General features: G+C 39.3%; 1 protein-coding gene across 2 annotated transcripts; it reads left to right on the top strand.

The window, feature by feature from the left end:
* The first annotated feature begins 410 nt into the window (after window positions 1-410).
* LOC126178126 (holocytochrome c-type synthase) lies at window positions 411-25,909 on the top strand. 2 transcript variants are annotated; one of them, XM_049924507.1, is made up of 6 exons: window positions 411-549; window positions 727-900; window positions 982-1,047; window positions 8,180-8,302; window positions 14,615-14,847; window positions 24,665-25,909. In XM_049924507.1, the coding sequence occupies exons 2-6, from the start codon at window positions 742-744 to the stop codon at window positions 24,909-24,911; spliced, it is 828 nt and encodes a 275-aa protein (XP_049780464.1). In that variant the 5' UTR covers window positions 411-549; window positions 727-741; the 3' UTR covers window positions 24,912-25,909. The 2 variants fall into 2 exon arrangements, with proteins under 2 accessions (XP_049780464.1, XP_049780463.1); XM_049924506.1 differs by having other exon boundaries at window positions 500-611.
* The last annotated feature ends 1,457 nt before the right edge of the window (window positions 25,910-27,366 follow it).

The raw sequence follows: 27,366 nt of genomic DNA, 5'->3' as shown, positions 1-27,366 counted from the left end.
TTAGTATCGTAATATGTGTCTGAGTATTTAATACACGATGATAGTTGATGTAACTGCGTAACAACAAATGTTAACTAGTTTTTAATCACGAGTCTACATCTACATCGGGATCACACACATGTGTTACAAAAACAGCAATGGTATGCTTTCTTTCTGTCAGGCGAAAGCTATTACGCGCAACCGAAATGTAACTGGCTCCAAATTTTTCACCTTAACAGCAGTTATACTCGCAGTTTCTTTCGTGCATGTAGGCAACTGATAGATGAAACTAAGGATAAGTACTTACACGAATTTTACGGTTATGAATATACAATAACATTCACTTGAGCATAGAGTTCCGCGTCAAGCGTTCATCTCTCGTGTCAGCCAGAACTGTACTGCAGCTAGTCACGTAATTCTGGTTTCCGGTACGAAACGTGAACGCAGCCATGTGTTTTACTGGCGCGAGACACTTCCTAGTTACGGCGAGACTATTATTGTATGTCTCTGGGTATGGTAGAGTAATGTCTTTGCGCTGAAGTAAAGTTTCCTTGGTCGTCTGCAGTGGTCGTAAGTGTTTCGTTTTGCATTGTTGTTGATTTGTTTCTTAATCAGTTTGTTGTAATCTTCAGGTATGCTTTTTAATCCCAAAATAGCGTGTTTAAGATATTTTACGTAACATTGCTAAGATAATTTGCTTCATGTTGTAACAATTTCACTTCTCTTATTGAATGTTACACTCTTTAGCCTGTTAATTTGGGAATGGGAAACACTGTGACAGCCGCCCAGGTGGCGGCTTCCCAAATAACTGGGCCATACGACACAAAGGGTTCAGTACAGTCAGATGGTGTCAATAAATCTGCAAGGATGTATGGCAATCCGCCGGCAGGCTGCCCCATGCACAAGGAAGAAGAGGCAAAGGTATGTAGTACTGCCATGCTACCCTGCGTTAATTATCAGGTAATTTAAAGCTGTCACTGAAATGTCGTATGTGTGTTTCAGGCAACTGTATCCGAGTGCCCCGTGAATCATGGCGATTTCGATAACACTGTCAACCCACTGAACATGGTGAGTACACAAAAAGGATAGTGAGGGTCGTGGCATGCAACATTACTATCCCCACACAGATCATTAAGTACGTATCAATTTGATATTCTATGCGCTACAGGTTTCACAAGGAATGTGTTTCAGATTTGTTGCTGCCCTTTTTTATGTTGCGCAGAATGCCATAATTTTTTCGTTACATCATTTAACCACTAGTCCTGGTATTATACTTTACGGTCCAAATATTATGTGTGATATACCGTTTATTATCTGTTGCGTCAGTCAGTGTGCATTGTGGAAGAATTAGTAGTTATGTTTGCTTTGTCGTGACATACACAGTAATTGGTATTTACTTTGTTCGTGTTGATCTGTTGTAGTTATTTATGCTTGCTCGCTCTCCATCTTCCCGGTAATTTACTCATCGTCCAGTTCATTTAATTCTGTAATCGTACCTCCTGTGGTCTACTTGCTTGGAATGTAGGATATGGTGGAAGTAGGATGACTTTGGAGCAGTTTGGTTTCTTCCTGCTTCTTGCTCTTCTTTTGGTAGGAAGCCATTCCTTGCTCACTATCTTCGTTTCTGGTTGGTGGAAGTGAATCCAGATTTCGTCCCCAGTAAAGATTCTTGCAAGGAAGCCATCACCTTTTCGTTAAAAGCGCCGGAGAAGTTGTTCACAAGCATCAACACGTCATCCTCTCATCTTGCAGACACTTTGTGGAACTGGAGCACATCATGCACAATGGGGTGTGCTGACCCATGACTAATCTGTAAACATGCTCCAATGTCATTCAGTGTCACTCAGCAGTATGCTCCAATGTCATTCAGTGTCACTCAGCAGTTTTCCTGCAGTGTTTTGTGGAGTCACAATTTATTGTGCCTGACCTGGACGAGGAGCATCTTCCACTGAAGTCACACCATTTGCGAACTTACTCCATTCGTAGACTTGCTGCTGTGACAAACATGCATCACCATACTGAACCTTCATTCGTCGATGAATTTCAATAGGTTTCACACCTTCACTATGCAAAAAACGAACAACAGAATGCTGTTCTTCCCTGGTGCAAGTCGCAAATGGGGCGGCCATCTTTATACTGATATTGTGACAGTATGTGTGCATCTGCACTATGCTGCCACATACAGGCAATTCTGCACGCTGTTCGTAGCACGCTTACCAACTTACAGGATAATGGCGTGAAGTTTCGATTTGTTATTACAAATTTGTTTTCATTTGACTCACCCTCGTATTTTTAATATAAGAGGCCTTGAAGCTGAAGGAAATAAATGACTGATTTAATGCTCAGAATAAAAGCTTATTAGTGTGAGTTCTCAATACTATGCTTTCTTAGACTTGTTAGTATTGTGAGGGAATTATTATCAGTAGACATAAAACTTTTCCGTGTATGGTACCATGTCATAATATATGAAGCTACTGCCCAGAAGAAGGCCGCTTCAACTGTGACTGAAACGTTGTTTGTTTTTCTCCAGCAGCAGTAGTTTTACACATTATGATGTGGTACCATACCCAGAAAACTCTTTATGTCGACTGACTCTGGCCGTGGAAGCCTATGCAATTATATGAATTATCAGTTGGTTTTAATATTCTGACCTCGTACCAAAAAGGAGCTACACAGATCTTTAAGTCAGACTTGCAGTGTTAGGAGTTTTACTGCTAATGTTTCCTGACACCATATCATACTGTCTGAGAAAAAAGACTATTGTAAATACAGTATGATGCAATTATTGTGTGGTAAATGTGCAGCATTTGTGATCTGAAATTGAGATCTTTTTTCCACTGTTGATTAGGGATGCCACCTATCAAGAAACCCTGGGCTAGACTTCAACTTCTTGATGATAGGGAATGGAGAAAATGCTGATAGCTTACTGCAAATATGATAATATAATGAATTTGTTGTACCTGTAATTTCTAAACATGTCAAAATTTATTTGTAATGCTGCGTTAACACAAGAATAAAAAATAAAGTTGTCCTCTTTTCATTCTTATTTGTAATGTGTGAATTTGCTATTTAAACACGAAATTAATTTCTAAGTGAACGTTTACAAGCAATATAAAACATTTACAAGCAATATAATAAGTTAAATTCAAAGTTCAGATAAAAGAGGGAGATAAAAAAAATCTCAAAGAAAATGACCAACAGTAACATCATCACTGTATTTTTCAGTGCATATTTGACGTTGCTCTTTGCTGCTTTCCGCCGTCCATCACTGTCCCTCTTCCTTTCAGGAAATTCAAGAATTTGCCACGACTTCAGAAAAGTTCTTTTACTTGAAGTTTTATTTTCTCTAGGGCCATGACACCCGTCATACTGATGATATGAGTTATTGATAAGAAATGAAAATACCTGTGATATAAGACTAATCAGTTGGGAGTGGGAGACGCCAATTGTGGTTTGCTGCTTCGAGAAATCTACCCTAATCTGGCCTCCTGCTCTACTTTTAACAAGTCCAGCATATTCATTCCGAAAATGGCAGAGTCGATTGTATGACTGATACTCATCCAGGCTGACTTTCAGTTTGTTGGTAACCTGGAAAACATAATGCCATTACAGATGAAAATCTTGTTCTTTAAGTGAAAAAGGTGTATGCAGATTCAACATATTGTTCTCAGAAAAGTAACTTCAGGAAAATTAATCAATACAGTGTGACAAGAAAGATTGTGCATCATTTTCAAAACTCGGCCTCTGTGATTTTGATAGTTCTTCCAGAATTTCGTAAACTTCCTTTCCCAAGAATTTATTTTGTTTCCTTCTCTGTAGTTTCCTCTTATGGTCCATTATTATTCTGTCCAGCTCAACAGAAGTAACTGAGTTGTTGTCTGATTCAAGTTTCGGGTAGGGGCAAAATGTGCTGCAGAAAACTTATTTAGCTTTCAGGAAGTGAATGTTCAGTATCTTCAGCATCATGCTTCCCATATGATGTCACAAACTGCCAAATCAATCTTGAACAATCTTCCTCACCCTTTGAATAAAATATGACTTTATAGCATGCCAGCAGTAAACAATTCTGTCAACTGCAGGAAGAAGCGAGTGCCATATTGCAAGGACACGCCGTACTGTTTCCCTAAACCGTATCTCTACAAACTGTGAAAATTCTGTGACTGAACTATTGATGCAGAGAAACCAGATCCCTTGTAGATTTTGAGAACTATTCCCTCTGCACTGGAATGAAATTTTTATGACCATGTGTTGCAGTATTATGGCAGTTGCAGTTTGCTCTCAGAATGGATAGATTTTCATTTTTCAGTTAGACAAGAACCAAATTGTTTTTGCTGTAGTTCATTGGAACATTGTCAGCACTGTATGCATTTACTGGATTCAGATGAAAGCCTTTAGATACTGTAACATTCTTTATTGCATGCAAAATGTCTTTGTCGGTTTTTTGGAGTCTTCATTGAAACATGGCAGTCTCTGAATAAGGAAAAAAAAAAATTTATTTCCTCAGTTCCTAGCATCCGAAGACCTTGTAGGACTACATCTTGACTGTAAAGGCCAAGTACATTTATCCATTGCCTTAGTTATTTCACATGAAATTTTAGATGCACTACTATTCTCTGGAAACTAGGCATGATACAATTTCATTTGGCGGCGCAATGACTTGTAACTAAAACCATGTTTTACAATTGATAAACAAATGCAACTTTTGCATATATCATAGCATCTTCATCAGGCATATGTTTCTTCCCAAAAAATTTTGCAGTTGTTTTATTTTTACAATACTGCTGTTTAGCCAGAATGTGTTTTTGCATCATCTGATGATCCAGAAAGAAAGGAGACCTTACAAGTAAGGTTAATTTTCAGAGACTCCACCAGATTTTGCTGGTCAAATTAACAATCATTCTTAGTCAAATGTCTCAACAGAACAGCCTTAACATACTAGGTGCTAGAGTACACTCAAACTGAATTTACAGAAAAAATGCTTTGTTTGCGTAGAACAATACACACTACCATGTAATACAGAGCAGGAAGATCAGTTTGACCTCCTTTAACCATTTGGAGATTGTAATATTTTACACAGTAATTGTTGTAATATTTTACACAGTAATTGTCTCAGCCATTTTTATGAGGTACTCAGCCAATCACATCAACATCATTTATCACCTAAATGAAAAATCAACAGTGCACTACTGGCTAAACTTCACTGTGGGCTGTCCGTGCACTGCTCGTTTGCATATGGAGTGGATGTTGGAAATGCCTGTGCTTGTCAGGCTGGTGGCACTCAGTTACAGGATAATATGTAGTAGCCAATGATGAGCTGTACAAGGCGAGCTACTCACATTATTTCTTTACCTGCTGCTTTGGCCACATATTACCATTTCTGATATGCAGGACGTTCAATTTATTTCATGACTGCATGCCATAGGCTATGTTTGCCGTCCACTGGAGCCACACAGGCTAGTCAGATGGGTCCCATGTCTCCGTAATGAGGCAGCAGTACATGCCTGTTTGGCCAGTGTTATTCCAATGGTGAAACAGACATCATGAGTATAACAGTAAAGTCTGCGAATGCAACAATGGCAAGACCAAGTTACTCCATTCCACAACAAATGTCTGTTTCGTATGTGCTCGCAGAGTCCACTCATATTGTCCAGAGATTGTTCAAGCAGAAGTTTCCAGGTGTTTAGTCATCATGCTTTCCCAAAATTAGTGAACAAATTTTGTGAAACAGTAAGTGTACATGACAAAAAGCATAAATGAGGACATACAGTGCTCACAGAAGCTCATGTCAGAGACATTGCACCATGCATGGAAAATTCTTGTAAAAAGTCTCGGACATCTTTCACAGTGAATGCAAATTTCTTGCACCTCTCTACAAAGTGTACTAAGTTAATTGGGCTAAGGCCTTACAAAGTAACAGTGGAGCAAGAACTTAAGCCTGGTGATAGTGCATACAGGGTTATGTTTGGGTTATGTTTGCTATTGAGTTTTGAAAGAAGTGCATGATGGTGAACTGGATCCTCATTCTATTTTCAGAAGATGCTTGGTTCTGTTTTCATAGGTATGTTAATCCTCAAAACTGTCAACACTGAAGCCATGGGACATGGCATCTGATCCGTTAGTCAATGGAGTGCTCGTTGCCCACCATCTACTGTGCCGTGCCTGTGCTCAGCTGATAAATGGAACACTATGTGTATCCGTATAAAGATTCCTTCTGGGTATTTCTGTAGTTAATGTGTACATGACTTATGATTTTGATTTGAAACTAGTGAAACTGGCAATGCTTCACAATTGCTAAATATGTCTGGGTATTAAATATACGTAGTAAACTCCCCCTGTCCCCCGTGCTGTTGAATTTCTTCAAACTACCATCAATCAATTCAATTTTCTGAGTCAGTGCCAGTAACATAAGCACATTTATTACTGTGAGAAAGTTTTTTCAAAACAACTGTAGTTAAAGCAGTTTTGCACAGAAATTTTCTCTTCCATTTTGTAAAGCAGTAAACCATTTCCATAGAAAGAATAGTTAGAGATTGAACTTTGCAAATTTATTTGAAATCTTGTGGTAGATCATCAAAGAATGTCGTTCATGATGTCAAATTAAGGACCTTTCAGCCACTCAGGGATCAGAAAGAGCTGGTAGTTGAGAGGGGTCAGGTCTAGTTGATAGGAGGATAAGTGTGTCAAATTGGAAATTCAGGGCAAACACAACTGGGGATGTGTGTGAAGGTGCGTTGTCTTAATTAAAGGATCATTTGGTCAACTTACCATTGTTTTTCATCTTAATTGCTGGCTTAGGCGGCTAGTGTAGTGTTGTCTAGTTATACCGCGTTCCTGAGGTAGGTGGTCTGCTTTTTAATATGGTCTTCTTCCTAGAAAGTGGACATTCTGAATTTTTTGTCCTGTTCATAGTTACAGAACTTCTTTGGTTGTGGGACCAACTATAGTGCCATTCCTTTGACTGATCATCAGCTTTTTGATCAAAATGTGGAGTCAGAATTCACCCTTTGTCACTAACCTAGCAAAAAACTCCTTTGTAACATTGAAATGCTCCCAAATATCTCAGAGTGTCACATGTTGTGGCTTATTCGGTTCGCTGTTCAAACATTTTGGCGTCTGCTTCACAGAAAGCTTTCTAATGTCTAGACCATTGGTAATAGTGAAACTAGTATGCTCCCAGGAGGTATCTAGTATGTCATCTTCCTTTTGGTGGTTATTCGCAGGTCCTCGAAACTCATCAGTCTTGAAATGAGACACTCAGTTTTTGCCAGTGCTGTTGGAAGAACACTTCTGTCCAAGTGTTTTTGATGTCCCACTGTGCATGTTCTATACAGATTTTTCTTGGAGAAACAAAAACCTTGACACTCTGTAACTACATAGATATGATGCTTAAGTTTATGGCATCTCATGTTCTACTTGAGATAAGAGGTAGTTATGAGAATAAGGGACATGTGATATTTGTGCAGTTACACTTAATAAGACATCAATGTTTCATATAATACCAAATTCAATTTTGGTTCCAAGTGGAAGGGGACAAAGCCAGAGACTTTTCATTGTGTGCACCGTCCCTTTCATAATTTGATATTAGTCTTGTTGGATACAATATGCTCATTCATTCATCATGTTTTCTCAATCCCATGTACAAGGAGAACCTTCGGGAATGTGAAACAAATAAAGGTATTTGACTTCTTTTGACATGTGCTGCAGAATACAAGCACTGGTATGGAGAAAGACAAAGAGTTAACATTATGGATTATGTATTCAGTATGTGACAGACATCTGTCTGCTTGTTAGTGCTTCTTGTTCTCATCTTAGTGAATTCTGTTTGTAAATTTCATGTAGATATTTTGGACTGTTTGTTATTTTTTGAGATCTTAACTCCCGTTTTAAAAAATCTTTCTAGGATAGTCTTTAATAAATTATTAGTTGCTTGTCCCATCAGAAAGTCTCTTACTTATAAATCTGTTCAGAAGGGAAATATGCTGTATAAATTTAGGTTTCCATGTTATTCTTTGTATTAGTGAATAAAAAATGTTGTATTTTATAAAAAGTTGAGAAATGCAATGTGGGTCAACATTGAGGCTAAACACACAGTACAATATTACTGAATGTCTAAGCACATTAGAGTGTGTTTGTTCACAGCATATATAAATTGTTAAAACAGTTAAATAATACTGTCCACCTGGCTTTTTAATATTTTCAGATGCCCGCACCAAATCAGCATCCAGCACCAGATCAGCCATTCCCACTTTCAACACAGAGGCAGACTTCATCTATCCCTAAAGCAGGCTCTGAAAATGAATTTTGGGTCTATCCATCAGCCCAGGTATTTGCTCTCTATTTCTCTTAAGGTACTCTATATAATTACAGTGAAACCCCCTTTTAACAAATCTCTGAGGATCCAAAAATTTTCCCCTTAAATAGGGGTTTAGCCAGAATGTAAATTAGAACTTCTTAGGTGATGTAAATTTTATTATCCACGAGCTCTCATGTATTGGAAACTAGACTGTAGCTTAGCATGGACTCAGTGGATTTCCACATTTAAATTGCCATGTAAAGCCATCAGTTTTTAGTAGAGTAACAATATTATGAAAAGGATAGATTGCTACTCACACATAGAGAATGCGTTGAGCTGCAGACAAGCAGAATTAGACTGCTAAACATTTAAGCTTTCAGACAAAAGGTCCTTCTTCCAAAATAACACACGCTCTCTCTCTCTCTCTCTCTCTCTCTCTCTCTCTCTCTCACACACACACACACACACACACACACACACACACACACACACACACACACAAAATGGCTACTGTCTCTGGCTGCTGGGAGCTGACAGTGAACCATGCCTGTGACTACTGAGATATGTAACAGTCTGGGAGGGGGCAAGGAGAAGGCTTGGGATGAGGAATGGGAGAGGTAGCAGATAAGGAGTGGGAGATGATTTGCTGCTTGTGGGAGCCTGCAGGGACACCTTGGAGAAGGGGCTGCCAGATGCAGAGTAGGGAGGCTGTTTATGGAAGGGAAGGGGGAGGAGTGAAGGGAGACATGTAGGGGGAAAAATGTAGGTTTGTTGGTGGACTATTTAATGCTGGAAAGGAAGCAGGGAACGGAATAGGTAGGGAGAGGACAGGGGCTAGTGAAGGTTGAGGCCAGGGAGACTATGAGAGAAAAAAGAATGTTGTAGGCTAAGTTCCCATGAGTGCAATTCCGGAAAGTTAGTGTTTTTAAGAAGGATCCAGATGGCACAGACTATGAAGCAGTCATTGAAGTGAAACACATCATGTTGTGCAGTATGTTCAGCAACTGGGTGGTCTAGCTGTGGCCGTTCATGCAGACAAACAGCTTGTTAAATGTCACTCACATAGAAAGCAGCACTGTGGTTGCAGCTTAGTTTGTAGATCACATGACAGCTTTCACAGATAGCCCTACCTTTGATAGTATAGGAGATGTCTTTGACAGGAATGGAGTAGCTGATAGGATGTGTGGAACAGTAGTGGGTAGGATATTCCTTTCAGTGTTCGACAAGAGGTAAAAAAATCCTGGCAGAGAATGTGATTCAGTTGCTCCAGTCATAGGTGGTACTGAGTCACCAGAGGCATTCTCCTTTGTTGCTGGACAGTGGTTATTTGGTAGGTAGCTGGAGAGACAAGGCAAGGGAGATCTTTTTTCTGGAAAAGGTTGAGAGGGTAATTTCGGTCTATGAAGGCCTCATTGAGACTCCTAGTACATTTGGAGAGGTACTACTCATCATTGCAGATCAGATGAGTACACATGACTAGGCTATGTGGAAGGGATTCATTAGTATGGAACGGATGGCAGCTATTGAGGTGGAGGTATTGTTGGTGATTGTAGGTGTGATATGGAAGGAGGTAGCTTCCCTTGAGGTGATGGGGGTCAACATTGGAGGTGGCTTGTTGGTCTGAGGAGGACCATATGAAATGAATGTGAGAGAAGGTGTAAAGGTATTGAGGGTCTGGAGGAATGTGGATAGGATGTCCTCACACTCGGTCCAGATCATGAAGATGTCATTATTGAAACTGTATTAGGGGATGTGATTGTACGTGGCTAGGCAGGATTCCTGTAGATGTGCATGAATAGGTAGGTATAGGAAAGTACCATGTGGTTGCCCATTGGTGTTCCACGGATTTGTTTGTAGGTGATGCCTTCAAAAGGAGAAGTAATTGTGTGTGAGGATATAGTTGGTCATGGTGACGAGGAAGGTGGTAGGTTTGGAGTCAGTTCGGTGTTGATAAAGGTAAAGTTCAGTAGTGGCAAGGCCATGGATATTCGGAATGTGCGAGATAGCATCAACAGTGACAAGCAGAGTGCCAGGTAGTAAAGGAAGAGCAACTGTGGAAAGTTGTTGAAGGAAATGGTTGGTGTCTTACATAGAAGGGTAGGTTATGGGTTATAGGCTGAAGGCATTTATCCATGTCAGTAGAGGTTCTCTCAATGGCCACACAGTAAACAGCCACAATAAAGCATCCTTCAGGAAACATGTATAAGTTGGAGTGTGGGGAATGGTTGGGCTGGGAATGAGAGTGAGGGGAGAGGAAAGAGATTAGATTAGATTTGATTCAGTTTTTGTTCCATAGACCCCCCCCCCCCCCCCCACAAATAAAAAGATGATTCTTGTGGGTGTGGAACATATCAGATAGTATAACATTAAAACATAAAACATTTGGATATAATATTTAATACCCTGATCATTTGTCAGGAGATTGTCGAAATAGGTGAACACAATGTGGTAAACTGGAACAACCAGTATTTACAGAATTAACACGCTGTCAGAATCAAACATTGTTATGCACTATTAATAAATTTATCATACACAAAATATCGAATGTTGACCGTAGTGACAAAGTGTTGTCAAAACTGAAATATAACAGACATTTTTACTTAAGTTGGCTTAACAGTCTCTGTTAAGATATTCATCTGTAGAGTAGAAGGAGTTGCCTATCAAAAAGTCTTTCAAACTCTGTTTGCACTGTGCTTAATCTGAAACCTAGTTTTTAATGGTTAGTAGCAATTTATTGAAATTGTGTGTTACTGCATATTGGACCCCTTTTCGGACCAAGGTAAGTGTTTTTGGGTCTTCATGTAGATTGTGCATTTTCAGCTTTTCGCAGCGTAATGAATAATCCATTAAATTTCGGGCATGCAGCTGTGCCAATAAAATTTCCTCCACTGATATTTCGGCCGCGTATCGTCTGGCCATCCTCAGAGTGAGTCACAAGAATGATGAGAAGATGCCAAGCGCGGCCTTATATGCTCCACCGCGGCGGTACTGCGCATGCGGGTCACAGCTGCTGGTCGGTGGCATAGACATACGCTTGCACATGCGCTGCCTGTGGTGAAGGCGTACAGACATTCGTTTCTCATATCGATGTATGATCATCGGCGGTGACATGACGGTGACTTCTCTGCAGTTTAATTACTCCAAGAGCCGGATTCCATGCTTTGTCCAAATTAAAATCATTATCTCTGTTTATTAGATTGTCAGCTAATCTAATTTCTATAGCTTCCTTGAAGACAGAATCCCAAAAGGAAGGGGTGGATGTTAAAATCTTCACATCACTGTAATCAATGAAATGCCCTGTATCAATACAATGTTCAGCCACAGCTGACTTGTCTGGCTGTAATAAGCGTGTGTATCTTCGATGCACCACACACCTCTCATGAACGGTGCGTGTAGTTTGACCTATGTATGACTTCTCACAATTTCCGCAAGGAATCGATACACACCCACTTTACGAAGCTGTGAATCGTCCTTCACAGAGCCGAGTAAAGCTGCAATCTTCGTGGGGGGCCAGAAGATCACCTTAACACAGTGTTTCTCAAGAATACGGCCTACCTTCGAGGAAAGAGCACCCACATAGGGCAAAAACGCACTAGATCTGAAGGAATTACTATCTTCCCCATCACACATTTGATTGTAACTTACAGACCAGAGTTGTGCAGAGTTGCTGGTTATGCTTTTGTTAGTACAGTGACCAGTTTCCTTTTGTTCTACTATAGATATGTGATTATTGAATTTAATTTATGCTGTGAATTTCAGAACTCATTGAATATTTTGAAGTATCTCATCCTCAGCTTTGAAAACTAAACAACATTACTGCATGAACCAGCTAGATAAATACACCGAAGAATCTTATTGAGTGAATTTTCTGTAGTTAATCCTGATATTCAGGGCACTGTAGCAGATGAGATGCGATCATATGACAAAGTTCCTCCTCTATTTTGACTTACTAATTGCATTTCAAGCTATTGGATGCCTGCACCCAGTAAAGTATGCAGGACTCCCTTCTCTGCATGTAAAGGCATTGGATTTACATGCCACCCAGCTGTCTCTTAGGCAGTTTAATAATTGAACTTCATGTTGCTGCCGTTATGAAGACCACTAAATGGAATACTGTAACAAACAGTGGAAAGCCCAGGTTGAAATATCAACAATTATGAAAAGGATAGATTGCCACTCATCATAAAGCTGGCATGTCAAGACTGTTACTGAGCTTTCCACCAAATCCTCCTTAAGAAAAGAAAGGAAAACACACATGTTCACATCAGCAGGCATATGTGCCCCCCCCCCATATACGCGCGCACGCACACACACGACACTGCTACATCTGGCAACTCTGGGCAGACTGCAGCTGTTGCGTTAAATGGTTAAATGAGAGCAGCAATCTAGAGTGGGGCAGGGAAGGGGAAAAGATAGCAGGGTAACACGATATGGGTTGGTGGAGAGAAGAGTGCTGTCTGGCAGAGCATGCAGGGATTATAAAGCAGCAGGACAAAGGACAAAGCTGCCAGATGTAGTATCGGAAGGTTATGGGGGGAGGAGGCAAATGCGGAGTGGAAAAAGAGAGGAAGAGGAGCAGAGGGGGTGGTATGTTCACAGAGAGCAGTGCACAATGAGGGTGAGTGGACATGGATTGGGAGGATATAGTAGGACAAGAGGATGGAGAAGCTGTTGAGTGGAGGGTGTGGGGACAGAAGATTATTGTAAGTTTAGGCCAGGATAATTTCAGAACTGGAGAATGTGTTCTCAGGATGAGCCTCATCTCCAAAGTTTAGAAAAGCTGATGGTGGAAGGGAGGATCCAGATGGTTCAGGTTATGAAGCAGCCATTGTTCAACTGCATGTTGTGCCACAAGGCTTGTCCACTTTGCTCTTGGCTACAGTTTGACGATGGCCATTCTTCCTTGTGAACGTTTGTTTAGTAGTGATAGTTTTATAAAAGGCTGTGCAATGATTGCAGCCGAGCTGGTATATGACATGTCTGCTTTCACATGAGGCCCGGCCCGGAAGGGCTAGGATAAGCTTGTGACAGGACTGGTATAGGAAGTGCTTGGTGGGTGGATTGGACAGGTCTTGCCCCTGGGTCTTCCACAGGGAGATTGGGTTGGTGATGGAGTACCGCTTTTTGGGGGAGGGGGGAGGAGAATCTTGGGTAATATGTCTCATTTCAGCACATGATGAAAGGTTATCAAAGCCCCTATTAACCACCACCACCACCACCACCACCACCACCAGCAGCTTTTCTGAACTGCACAGATATGAGTTATCCGTACAACAGATTCTGCGCTCATGAAAATCTTGGCCTCAACCTGCGATAACCTATTGTCTCCATACTCAACAGTTTCTGCCTGCTCCATTCTATCACATCATTCCAATTCACGTCTCATCACATTTATTGTACGCAGCTCTCTCTGCTCCTCCTCCTCTCCCTTCCCATTCCCCATTCTGATCCTCCCCACAGCCTCTAGATACTGTGCCTGGTGGCTTTGTCATGCCACTTTCTAGTTCTTGCATATTCCATCAGACAACACTTATTCTGCTATCCCTCCCCTTCCCTGCACCACCCCAGACTGCTGCTCTCTTTCAGCACTTACTGTCTGCCCAGTGTGGCCGGTGATAGTGTGTGTGTGTGTGTGTGTGTGTGTGTGTGTGTGTGTGTGTGTGTGTGTGTGTGTGTGTGTGTGTGTGTCTGTGTGTGTTGTGTCGTGTCAGCTTGTGTGAATTCCTTTCTTTCATTTCTTTTTCGAATAAGCTATGGCTGGAAATTTTGTGTGAAACAGTATTTTTATTGTGCCTGTTAGCAACTGAATGTGTCATCTTTATAGTGAAAAGCAATGTATTTATAGTGAGAAGTAATGTATCATTTTCATAATTTTTGAATATTGTAACAAGATATGCTGTTTCACCTAACCCACTAGTGAATAAGATGTCCTGTAACAGAGGGAGGAAGAATATATGGTGGTGCAGCTAATTACTATGTGGCTACTAAAACTCACAGCTCCATATCCTTCTCCAGTGCGAGGGCCTGTTGTTACAACTTGTCCATGGTAACTTGGTGATATTACTGGTGTTACCTGAAATGGAGCAAATGAGCACTAGTTGAAAGATATCCATTTGTCTCAGAGTGCTGCCATCACTAAGCTGCAGATATATTTTCTTCATTTTTTAAAATATGAATTTTATACGCACTCCAGCTTCAATCAGTTGTTGCTTTAATGTAACTTTTTGTAGCTGGAGTTTAAGTTTTAACTTGGTATGAATAATTGGATACTGTTGGCAAAACTGTTATTCTGGTTGAATTTGTGTCTTATATGTTAATGGAGGAATGTACCTTGCTTTACAGATGTTTTGGAATGCTATGCTGCGCAAAGGATGGCGATGGAGAGAAGAGGATATCTCGGAGAAAGATATGAATGATATTATTCGTATCCACAATGCCAATAATGAACATGCTTGGCTGGAAGTTTTGAAGTGGGAAGCTCTGCATGCTCATGAATGTGGTAAACCAAAGTTAAAGAGCTTTGGTGGACGAGCCAAAGATTACTCTCCACGCGCTCGTATACGAAGCTGGCTTGGGTAATAATTTTTTTAAACATGTCTTATGTTAACTGTGTACGTAATTAATAATAAGCATAGTGTAGATGGTCAATATTACTGTAGGAAAACATTGCACAATGTTGCTGTAGTTCTCTGTAGACTCGTCAATAAAAATGTGCAATATTTAGTCTGGTTCAAAATAGTGGGTATTGAGATGTTGCCAAAATTGAACAAAACTTCAGGACCCAATCGAATTCGTACCAGATTCTGTACCGTATTTGTGGCTGTCACTTCCTGTTCTAACTATAATATACTGCAGATCCATTGAACAAAAAATGGTCACAATTGACTAAGTGAAGAGTTGTAGAAGTGCTCCACAAAACTACCATCCGAGTTCCTCGACATCCATTTTCTTGCAGAATTTCATAACATATTCTGATCGCAAATGTAGTGAGGTCCCTTGAAGACAGTGATGTCCTTCATGCAATAGCATGAATTTAGAAAACATTGACCAGCCAATTTTCACCTTTCACATAACATCCTGAAAGCCATCTATCCCATAGAGCAGTCAGTTAGATGCAGTATTTCTTGAATTCCAAAAAGAATTTGACCCACTCTTTCAATAGTAAATGTAAGTACAATTGTATAGGGCATCAAGCAAAATTTGTGACTGGTTTGGAGATTTCTTGGTAAGGAGGATGCAGCATGCATTATGGGATGGAGGGTCATCAGCTTATGTAGAAGTAACTTCAGGTGCACGCAAGAGAAGTGTTTTGGAACCCTTACTGTTCATGTCATAAAGTAACGACCTTGAAGACAATGTTAATAGTAACCTTGGACTTCCTCCAGGTGATGTGTCATCTGTAACGAAGTACTGTCTGAAAAAGACTGCACAAGTTTTCAGTCAGGTCTTAATTTCAAAGTGATGCAAAGATGGACAACTTGCTTGAGACGTTCAGAAATGTAAAATAGTGCACTTCACAAAACTAAAAAAATGATGCACATAAGACTACAATCTCGAGTCACAATCGAAATCAATTAACTTGTACAAATACCTTGGTGTAACAATTTGAGGGGGTATGAAATTGAATGATCTCATAGGCTCGGTTGTAGATAAATCAGGTGACAGGCTTGGGTTCGTTGGTACAGAGTAATGTAGTCAGTCTACAAAGGAGATGACTTACAAAATCCTCTTGCAACCCATCCTATAAAATTACTCACCTGTCTGGAGCCTTACAAAATAAGACTAAAAGAGGACATTCTATGTATACCAAGAAGGGCATAGCTCATTTACAAGAAGAAATACAATGTTGTTTGGGGTCACTACTGGATTTTAGCAAATACTGCAGTAATATTGTACAGTATTTGTTATAAAAAAAGAAATGTAATCTGTTTAGATTTTAAGTACCAAATTCAAATTTATTTCATGCTTCTTATTTCAGTATGTGTAAATTGTAACATCCCACCCTCTTCAGTTAATAGCCCTAGCAATAATTTGATAATTATGTGATACATGTGGTGTTTTTCAAATGTGTACTACAACTAATGCACTATTGAGCAACCAAAGATGCTTATGTAAATAAATTATACACAACTGCAACCAGTCACTTTTTCATTAATAATGCTTTATTACATTAACCGGTTTTCGAACCCTTTCAGGTTCATCTTCAGATGATTTCGGCAGAATCCGGGAAGTTACATCATTACTGGTAATAGCATAATGCTGGGTGCTGGTTTGCAGCACCCAGCACCCAGCATTATGCTACTACCAGTAATGATGTAACTTCCCGGATTCTGCCGAAATCATCTGAAGATGAACCTGAAAGGGTTCGAAAACCGGTTAATGTAATAAAGCATTATTAATGAAAAAGTGACTGGTTGCAGTTGTGTATAATTTATTTACATTAATATACAGTCACGGTTCTAAAATATCCGTAATGGATAAGTATAACCAAAGATGCTTAATTTGAATGTGTATTTATTGCTCTAAAAGCCAACAATATTTCAGGGGAATTGTTTTAATTCCTCCCACAGTCAGATATCACATTTCTAATCTATGTAAATAACCACATACACTGTATGTGAATACATGAACTTATTGTATGTATTGGATTTATGTCCTCAATACATTATGCTGGTTTCTTATTTATATCTTGAATTTATTTACTGTTCCTGCTGGATGCATCACAAGCAACAGAAACAGTTTGATTGTAAAATACATTACGGGATCTGACTTAATATGACCAGAGTTACTTTTCCCCTGTTCTTTATTAGTGAAATCTGGCTGTGTGAAGGAATAAATTATTTTGCTTGCCTCTTGATACATGACTATAGACAATCACTTCATTTTTGCTTTGCCACAAATAAACAGCCAACTGAGAAATACAGCTTGTACTGCATGAAAGTATGCCCTGTTGCTCCTTAGTTTAATTTTAGCTTTGTGACAGTATATGCAGTTGCTCTTGTTGTATAAGCAGTCATTACGTGGTGGTGGTGGTACACCTTAGCCTTACCCAATTTAAAGCTGTATTAAATGCCATGCAGCAATGTACAGGGTGATTCAAAAAGAATACCACAACTTTAGGAATTTAAAACTCTGCAATGACAAAAGGCAGAGCTAAGCACTATCTGTCGGCGAATTAAGGGAGCTATAAAGTTTCATTTAGTTGTACATTTGTTCGCTTGAGGCGCTGTTGACTAGGCGTCAGCGTCAGTTGATGCTAACAGAAAGCTTTTTGTGTTATTGAGTACGGCAGAAGTGAATCGACGACAGTTGTTCAGCGTGCATTTCGAACGAAGTATGGTGTTAAACCCCCTGATAGGTGGTGTATTAAACGTTGGTATAAACAGTTTACAGAGAATGGGTGTTTGTGCAAAGGGAAAAGTTCTGGACGGCCGAGAACGAGTGATGAAAATGTAGCACGCATCCAGCAAGCATTTGTTTGCAGCCCAGGAAAATCGACTCGCAAAGCTAGCAGAGAGCTGCAAATTCCACAGTCAACTGTATGGAGAGTCCTACGAAAAAGGTTAGTTATGAAACCTGAACGTCAACTACCCAAGGCGATGGATCGGCCGCCAGGCAGCCCGTGACAGAGCACTTCATCACTGGCCTCCAAGAAGCCCTGATCTTACCCCCTGCGATTTTTTCTTATGGGGGTATGTTAAGGATATGGTGTTTCGGCCACCTCTCCCAGCCACCATTGATGATTTGAAACGAGAAATAACAGCAGCTATCCAAACTGTTACGCCTGATATGCTACAGAGAGTGTGGAACGAGTTGGAGTATCGGGTTGATATTGCTCGAGTGTCTGGAGGGGGCCATATTGAACATCTATGAACTTGTTTTTGAGTGAAAAAAAACCTTTTTAAATACTCTTTGTGATGGTGTATAACAGAAGGTTATATTATGTTTCTTTCATTAAATACACATTTTTAAAGTTGTGGTATTCTTTTTGAATCACCCAGTATTGGTGAGTAACTCTTCCCTTTTGTAATTTAAAGTAACTTTACATAGTTTTTTTGTAATATTCTGTTCTTTCGTTGCCACGTGTGGGATAACAACAGGTATGTAACGAGTCTCTAGTCAGAGTTACTAGTGACAAAAAAATGGCAAGTTTGTTACAATATTACTCTGATATCATGATATGATTTATATATATATATATATGGTTATAATAGAAGGAAACATTCCACGAAGGAAAAATATACCTAAAAACAAAGATGATGTGACTTACCAAATGAAAGTGCTGGCAGGTCGACAGACACACAAACGAACACAAACATAAAATATATTCTTTTCTTTCGGTAATCATGTCTAAAATGCAAATCTGACTGCATATACTTTCTTTATTAAATTTAAACTCTCAGAAAGCTATTGGATTTTATCTGTGGAAAAGCTATTAGTTGTTTGGTTCTCATTAAAGTGATGTTACTGTTATCTCTAATAGATGGTTTCAATTTTCAGAGTCATTCTACTTTATTGACAGATTAAACTTTGAGATAGAAAGATTAGAACTTTCATTTGTCAATGTTGTAAGGCAGATTGTTAACCTGCTACTTCTCCGAATTGTCGGTTACAAAGAAGAGCGGAAACTTGATCCAGCTCATCATGAGAAAAGTGACTAATAACTGTGTACTTTGAGTTTTAATGTTCCAGCTGAGACCATTCATAGACTTTGAGAATTCAACTAAGGGTATTTAATGTTTAAGGGATAAGATAGCCCGTCAGCAGTTATCAGGTGACTCATCAGTAGCCCTTGTTGCAATAATAGATATGCTCTTGGACAGTGGAAAGTCCACGTAGGAGTATCGACGACATTATGAAAAGGATAGATTCGGTGGCTACTCACAATAAAGATGACACATTGAGTTGCAGGCAGGTAAAACAAAAAGACTATTATACATTGAGCTGTCAGCCAGAGTATCTTTCAGAAAGGAAAACACACATTCACAGAAGCAAGCACTGAAGAAGGCTTCGGCCGAAACCTCAATGAGTAACAGTCACTTTGTTGTGCCTGTCTGCAATTCAGCATGTCATCTTTATGGTAACTAGCAATCTGTCCATTTCATTATATTGTAGATACGCTCTTGAGTCCTATCGCAAGCAGTGACTGCAGCTTCACAAAATCCTTTCTCACAATTAATCTCGGACACCTCTCGCCTCTGCGCAGGCGAACTAGTTCATACTGGTAATCTAATTGGAGATCCTGCTGATCAAAAATCTGTTCTCTATACACTACTATTGATTCAGATGTCTGTGTATGTGCTGATGGATATGGGTGTGTGCGTGCGAGTGTATACCTGTCCTTTCTTCCCCTTAAGGTAAGTCTTTCCGCTCCCGGGATTGGAATGACTCCTTACCCTCTCCCTTAAAACCCACATCCTTTCGTCTTTCCCTCTCCTTCCCTCTTTCCTGATGAAGCAACCGTTGGTTGCGAAAGCTTGAATTTTGTGTGTATGTTTGTGTTTCTATCGACCTGCCAGCGCTTTTGTTTGGTAAGTCACATCATCTTTGTTTTTAGATCTACTATTGATTCAGGTTGAGTTGGTCAAAATTAAATAACCGTTTCATGACCACTAGAGGTTTCCTCAATCTAATTTCCCTAACTGCATGTAAGTTTATTTACAACTCTATAAATTAGCTGAATATTCCAATTAATGGTACAGCTTTAAATTTTTTGTCTCGCGTACTTTCTTGACCTGGCATGAACACCTCTACTAAGGTTTTTAGAAACACTCGAAAGTTGATTCATTCACCAGGTCTGGGCTCTGGGCCAAATTCTCTACATTAGTGCCAATTTATTTATTTAATCATATGGCTAGGGCCCCCGTCGGGCTGGCCGTTCGCCATGTGCTGGTCTTTCAATTTGATGCCACTTCGGCGACATGCCGTCGACGATGATGATGATGATGATGATGATGATGATGATGATGATGACGACGATGATGACAGCACAACACCCAGTCCCTGGGTGGAGAAAATTCCCCGATCCAGCCGGGAATCGAACTCGGGCCCAGTGGAGTGACAAGCCGTGCCGTCACACTGACCATTCAGCTACCAGGGGCGGACACTAGTGTCAATAAGCTCATACTAAAAACTTGGGAACCATTGAAGACTGACAGACAGCATTATTCATATTTTTTAATAATAATATTGTTGCAATGGCCTTCACAGAATCATGCAGTGGCCTGCTGCTATGCTGCAGTAGTTCCTTCACAGCCATGGAGCGTTTACACCGCTAGCTACCATCAGCATCAGCATCTTACAGCTTCTCCCTCCTTTATTATATGTTTGCAACACATTTTATGTATGTCTACAATACATTTTATACAGAAGTCGTACATAAAAAATCAGATATAGATAAATAAATGATCATATTGTGTATAGCTAGCATTGTGTCTGCTGTTTCACTGGTGCACCTTGTACTGTCTGCGCAGCACTTTATTTTAAATCGGATTTTTATGTTATTCACAAATTACAACTCCTAAACTTTTCATGCTAATTAAGGCCATGGTCTTTTGCGAATGTATGTCTGACTGAGAAGTGATTCTGGTCGCTAGAGTTGTAGGTTTTCTTTAATCATGCGTTTTGCATTCTTATGGTGATATTTCCATAGAATCTTTCATTCTCTAACGCGTATTTCTTTATATTTATCCAAGAAGTGAAATACCAATTGTCATAGATTTCGCTGTAAAATGTTCATAATGAAATATTTCATGAAGCATTTCAACCTCCTTAGGGTTGAATGTTGAAAAATATTGAAACATGTATTTTTTTTTTTACTTGTAACTGAGAAGTCAAATACCAGCTTTCATAGATGTGATACTTCAGTGGTTCTTTATTATTCATTTACTTTCAAAATAATTTTCACCCACTTTTTCATCCCCATAAGGGCTAAATGTTCAAAAATACTGAAACACTTGTCTCTATTTCTGACCAAGAAACCAAATACCAGTTTTCGTAGGTACAGCTTCAATATTACCTAAATAGCATTAATTTTCAAAATATCTTCAGCCCCTGTTTCAACCCCTTGAGGGTGAATTTCCAAAAATCCCTCCTTAAATGATGGCTACGGCATAAGATCAATGTCATCTGCAAATTTCAAGTTCCTATCCTTAGTGGTTTGGGCTGAATGATGGTGAGTCAGTGAGTGAGTGAGTGAGTGTGTCAGTTAGTTAGTTAGTCAGGACATTGCCTATTATATATAGAGATTAGCCACTTACTGTTGCACTGTAACTAAGGTTGTGTGACATATTTCCTCATGACAGCAGCCATGCCACTTTGGCATGTCACAGAATTCAGTGCAATAGAATGCTGAAATAAATTTACAAAAATCAATTTTAATTGGAAAGGACTTCGTAGATTAGGTCAGAACACTACTAAATGATAAGAATTTAAAAATCACTTTTATGTTTCCCTAGTCATATGTTTACCGATTACAACAGAGCAGTCATATTAGCGATCTATCTAGTTACATTCTTAATATGAATTACAATACTGACCTATATTTTGGAAAGAATAGAAGATAAATTCTATATATGTCTACCACTTTCACTACCAATCAAAATATATTTACATAGATAAGACATGTACTGCTATCAAATGACAGCTTCTCAAAACTAGTACGTCCCCAGGCTCATCGAAATACTCTGTGCCTAACTGATAGTAATTACGGTTCTTGTTTCTATTACATTGCTATTACAGAAGCCAGCTGCTTCTGCGGCAAAAACGCTAGGCTACATCTCTTGTCAAGACTAGTGAAAGAAATGAGGATGGTTTTTCATGCAGTAGTGTCAGTAAATTCTTCTTGACTTAATGTTGCCAGTTCCTTTCTATTTTCCAGTGATGTGTTGGCTCCTTTGTGATGCTTGTGCTATGCTCAAATGTAGTCAGTGTGTACCAGATGCCGCTTCGATTGTCCAGATTCCCTGGTCCACCTGCTGTCATATATGCGCTCTTGTGCTTCTGTTGTGTGCCATTTTTTCGCAATTACTTTTTGTGAAACATAACAAATTAAACTCTTTTTACTACACTATGGTATTACATCATCATCATCATCATCATCATCATCATCATCATTTAAGACTGATTATGCCTTTCAGCGTTCAGTCTGGAGCATAGCCCCCCTTATACTGTTCCTCCATGATCCCCTATTCAGTGCTAACATTGGTGCCTCTTCTGATGTTAAACCTATTACTTCAAAATCATTCTTAACCGAATCCAGGTACCTTCTCCTCGGTCTGCCCCGACTCCTCCTACCCTCTACTGCTGAATCCATGAGTCTCTTGGGTAACCTTGCTTCTCCCATGCGTGTAACATGACCCCACCATCTAAGCCTGTTCGCCCTGACTGCTACATCTATGGAGTTCATTCCCAGTTTTTCTTTGATTTCCTCATTGTGGACACCCTCCTGCCATTGTTCCCATCTACTAGTACCTGCAATCATCCTAGCTACTTTCATATCCGTAACCTCAACCTTGTTGATAAAGTAACCTGAATCCACCCAGCTTTCGCTCCCATACAACAAAGTTGGTCGAAAGATTGAACGGTGCACAGATAACTTAGTCTTGGTACTGACTTCCTTCTTGCAGAAGAGAGTAGATCGTAGCTGAGCGCTCACTGCATTAGCTTTGCTACACCTCGCTTCCAGTTCTTTCACTATGTTGCCATCCTGTGAGAATATGCATCCTAAGTACTTGAAACCGTCCACCTGTTCTAACTTTGTTCCTCCTATTTGGCACTCAATCTGTTTATATTTCTTTCCCACTGACATTACTTTCGTTTTGGAGATGCTAATCTTCATACCATAGTCCTTACATTTCTGATCTAGCTCTGAAATATTACTTTGCAAACTTTCAATCGAATCTGCCATCACAACTAAGTCATCCGCATATGCAAGACTGCTTATTTTGTGTTCACATATCTTAACTTCACCCAGCCAGTCTATTGTTTTCAACATATGATCCATAAATAATATGAACAACAGTGGAGACAGGTTGCAGCCTTGTCTTACCCCTGAAACTACTCTGAACCATGAACTCAATTTACCGTCAACTCGAACTGCTGCCTGACTATCCATGTAAAGACCTTTAATTGCTTGCAAAAGTTTGCCTCCTATTCCATAATCTTGTAGAACAGACAATAACTTCCTCCTAGGAATCCGGTCATATGCCTTTTCTAGATCTATAAAGCATAGATACAATTCCCTGTTCCACTCATAACACTTCTCTATTATTTGCCGTAAGCTAAAGATCTGGTCCTGACAACCTCTAAGAGGCCTAAACCCACACTGATTTTCATCCAATTGGTCCTCAACTAATACTCGCACTTTCCTTTCAACAATACCTGAGAAGATTTTACCCACAACGCTGATTAAAGAGATACCTCTGTAGTTGTTACAATCTTTTCTGTTTCCATGTTTAAAGACTGGTGTGATTACTGCTTTTGTCCAGTCTGATGGAACCTGTCCCGACTCCCAGGCCATTTCAATTATCCTGTGTAGCCATTTAAGACCTGACATTTCACTGTATTTGATGAGTTCCGACTTAATTTCATCCACCCCAGCCGCTTTATTGCACTGCAATCTATTGACCATTTTTTCCACTTCCTCAAATGTGATCCTATTTCCATCATCATTCCTATCCCATTCTACCTCGAAATCTGAAACATTACTGATCGCATTTTCACCTACATTGAGCAACTCTTCAAAATACTCCCTCCATCTGCCCAAGGCATCCACCAGCAGTTTTCCTGACCTGTCCAAAATACTTGTCATCTCCTTCTTACCTCCCTTTCGAAGACTGCTAATTACACTCCAGAATGGTTTTCCAGCAGCTTGACCCATAGTCTCCAACCTGTTTTCAAAGTCTTCCCACGATTTCTTCTTGGATGCTGCAATTATCTGTTTGGCTTTGTTTCTTTCTTAAACATAACTTTACAAAGACATCCAAATTTTAAGCTGAGAAAATAACAAATATACTCATTTTTACAGTACAGATTATTATTTTGTAGCATGATAGATCAGTGTGAAGCCTTGTGACTGATGCTCCCAAAATAGGATGTTACTAGGCTTCCATTAGAAACAGAACAAATACAACTGCATTTGGTGTGAAGGGCTGCTTGTTAAATTTTCATAGAGGTATGACAGAGCCATTAAAACAGAAAAAAGCCACCTGCCGCCTAGCAATTTTAAAGAGTGATCCTTTATTCTTTGGCCATTACAATTTGACAACCCACTGAAGGAAATAGTTTCAATATGAATAATGAGTCCACACAGCCCATTATAGATTTCATTTATTTTTATTTCATTGCATTCCCTTTTCAGTTTATTTATTCCTTGTGCTCTCTTTGTTTTAGGTATGAGCTTCCTTTTGACCGACATGACTGGATTGTTGATCGCTGTGGAAAAGAAGTCCGATATGTTATAGATTATTACGATGGTGGGTCTGTCAATCCAAAGGATTATACTTTTGCTCTCCTTGATGTCCGTCCTGCAATGGACTCTTGGGAGAACATCTGGGATCGTATGAGGGTGGCGTACTGGCGATGGATGTATAGCAGTGAAGAAACTGTCACTGAAGGGGCATCCAAAGTCGGAAACTGATGTTAGTTAAAGAGCGTTCAGTGATTTAGTATAAACTGTCTGTACACTTGTACTTACTAACTGTTAGTCAGTTTTGTGTGTTTGAACAGCACTCAACTGGCATCATAGGTATTTTGCCACTGGCAGACACAAGCAGTATTCGTTGTGGATTAATATTTTGCAGTTATGGGTCACACATTTTTGTGATTTATTCTTTAATGTAGCAATGGATCTTTTTACAGTAAATTCATTAGTTGACAATTTTATATAAAATGATGGTTTTTTATCAACATTATTTATTCTTCTGGACCCACTTGATGCTGTTCTCATTGTTTAAAATAAATTGTTCTAAATGGATTATGATAACACAGCTAAAATAACTGAACAGAACTGCATAATGTTATGAACATATTGCAATGAGAATCTCCATGACTCTTAGGGCTCAGTTAACTAATAAGGTAACTGAAAAAGAGACAAAAAGAACTTTATAGTATGTATTTTGGTAAACTAGGTGTTTGTATGATTGAATGTATGTCACGAGAGAGAGATTAATGTTTATCAAAGAATTACAATGACTTTATTCATGTAGGTGATAAAGTTTGTATTTCGTTCTTCTCAGTTTTAAAATATGTTTGTTTTCATGTTAAAATTTTGCAACACATGAATTTTTAGATTTATATAGAGTTTAATGTTGTTTCTGGCAAATGGAATTAAATTATGGTATTGTAAGAAAATGACTGTGGGTATAGTTAAATATAACATGCAAGTGTATTCTCTGACTCATAAATGCTGTTAATTATGATGTTCTGTCACTTCTGTGAATGGATACATTGTTATTTAAGCAACAGCTTGAGTAACACTTTGTTGGTTGTCTTTTGTGTGACCCCCTTACAGGTCAGTCATAAATGATTCTGTGGTGTCTGCGCCTGGTTTACAAGCCATCTCAATTATTCCATTTCTAGTCTTGTACAATTATAAACAGTGGCATAACTTTTCAAATAAAAAGTACAGTAATCATTTGTATGTCTTTCCAATAACTCCTAAGTGCTGCCTTACAAAACAGATTTCCCAATACAAGCACAAAATGCAGTGTTTCCAAATTCCATCAAGACAACTAGATTCATACATGAGCTTCACTATATAAGGATGATTGAAAAGTTCTCAGCCATGCCCAGAAATTGCAGCGCTACACATGTGATTCCCCCCCGCCTTATGTTGGTTCACATATTAGTTGATGCCACATAAAATTGCAAGACATTCGTTGACTGTAGGCAGTTACTTGAATCAGTTGTGGTGCGCATGGTGTTGAAAATGGAAAAAAAAAAAAAAATTGAGTACCTTGCAGTGATCAGATTCACTGTAAAAGGAGGTTTAATACTGAATGAAATCCATTTGTGATTTGTCAATGTGTATGTCAGCTCTTCACCTTCAGTTTCTGCCGTGAAGAAATGGCAGCCAAGTTTAAAAGATGGCAGTAAAAGCATCAAAGATGATCCATGAAAAGAACGTCCACAAGTTTAAGCATACCAGAAATCATTGACACTGTCTATGATATGATTTTGGAAGATTGGTGTATAAAGGTGTGTGAAATTGCGAATTCTCCAAGAATGTGAAAGGAACGTGCTGGTCACATCTTGCACCACGAACTGAACATGAGAAAGCTTTGTGCAATGTGGGTGTCATGTCTACTCCCTATGGATTACATATGCATTTGTACAACACTTCCCAGAAAGTGTTTGGTGCATTTTAAGAAAAATTAGACTTTCTGCATTGATACATGTCAATGGATGAAACATGGGTTTACCATTATACACCTGAGTCCAAATAGCAGTCTATGCAGAAGATAGAAGCAGATTCTTCAGCTCCAAAGAAGGCAAGGACTGTGCCATTGACAGGAAAGATCATGGTGTCAGTGTTTTGAGATGCAAAAGGAATTTCATTGATTATCTTGAAAATGGTAAAACCATAATTGGAGAATACTACTCTCAACTAACAAAACTGAATGTGAGCATTTGTGAAAACAAACCTGGCATAAACAAGGAAAACAAAAACATCTATCAGGACAGCGCCCTGCCCACAAGTGTCTTGACAATGGGGAAGTTGAGGAATTGGCACTATGAAGTGCTGGAACATCCACAGTTTTCCCAGAGTCGGCCTCCTTGGACTTCCATCTGTTTTGAAAAACTGAAGAAATTCCTTGGTGTTCAGCACTTTCTGTCCAATAGGGAAGCCATAGTGACTGTGAATGGGTACTTCTGGGGAAATGCTGGATGAAATGTATTGATATTAAAGGACATTATGTTAAAAAAAATTATTCAAAAGCATAGATCATCGTTTTCACTAACAGGACAAGAACTTTACAGACTGCCCCCATACATTGTAGTTACTATCCACTTCATGTAATTGAAAAGTGTAAACTTCAGCATTTATAAGGAAGTATTATGCCAGGGATGTTCCAGAAACTTCTGGAATAGTA

The sequence above is a fragment of the Schistocerca cancellata genome, chromosome 1 (genome assembly GCF_023864275.1).
Source record: "Schistocerca cancellata isolate TAMUIC-IGC-003103 chromosome 1, iqSchCanc2.1, whole genome shotgun sequence".
NCBI classification, from domain to species: Eukaryota; Metazoa; Arthropoda; class Insecta; order Orthoptera; family Acrididae; genus Schistocerca; species Schistocerca cancellata.
Note: the sequence above shows the minus strand (reverse complement) of the source record. Positions and strands in the feature narration are given on the sequence as shown.

What these genes read in the sequence shown, in the direction of transcription:
- LOC126178126 (XM_049924507.1), top strand. Translation starts at nt 742, where the DNA reads ATGGGAAACACTGTGACAGCCGCCCAGGTGGCGGCTTCCCAAATAACT. An exon ending in ACAAGGAAGAAGAGGCAAAG is followed by an intron (nt 901 to 981) that starts GTATGTAGTACT and finishes TGTGTGTTTCAG; the next exon opens with GCAACTGTATCCGAGTGCCC. An exon ending in CTGTCAACCCACTGAACATG is followed by an intron (nt 1,048 to 8,179) that starts GTGAGTACACAA and finishes TAATATTTTCAG; the next exon opens with ATGCCCGCACCAAATCAGCA.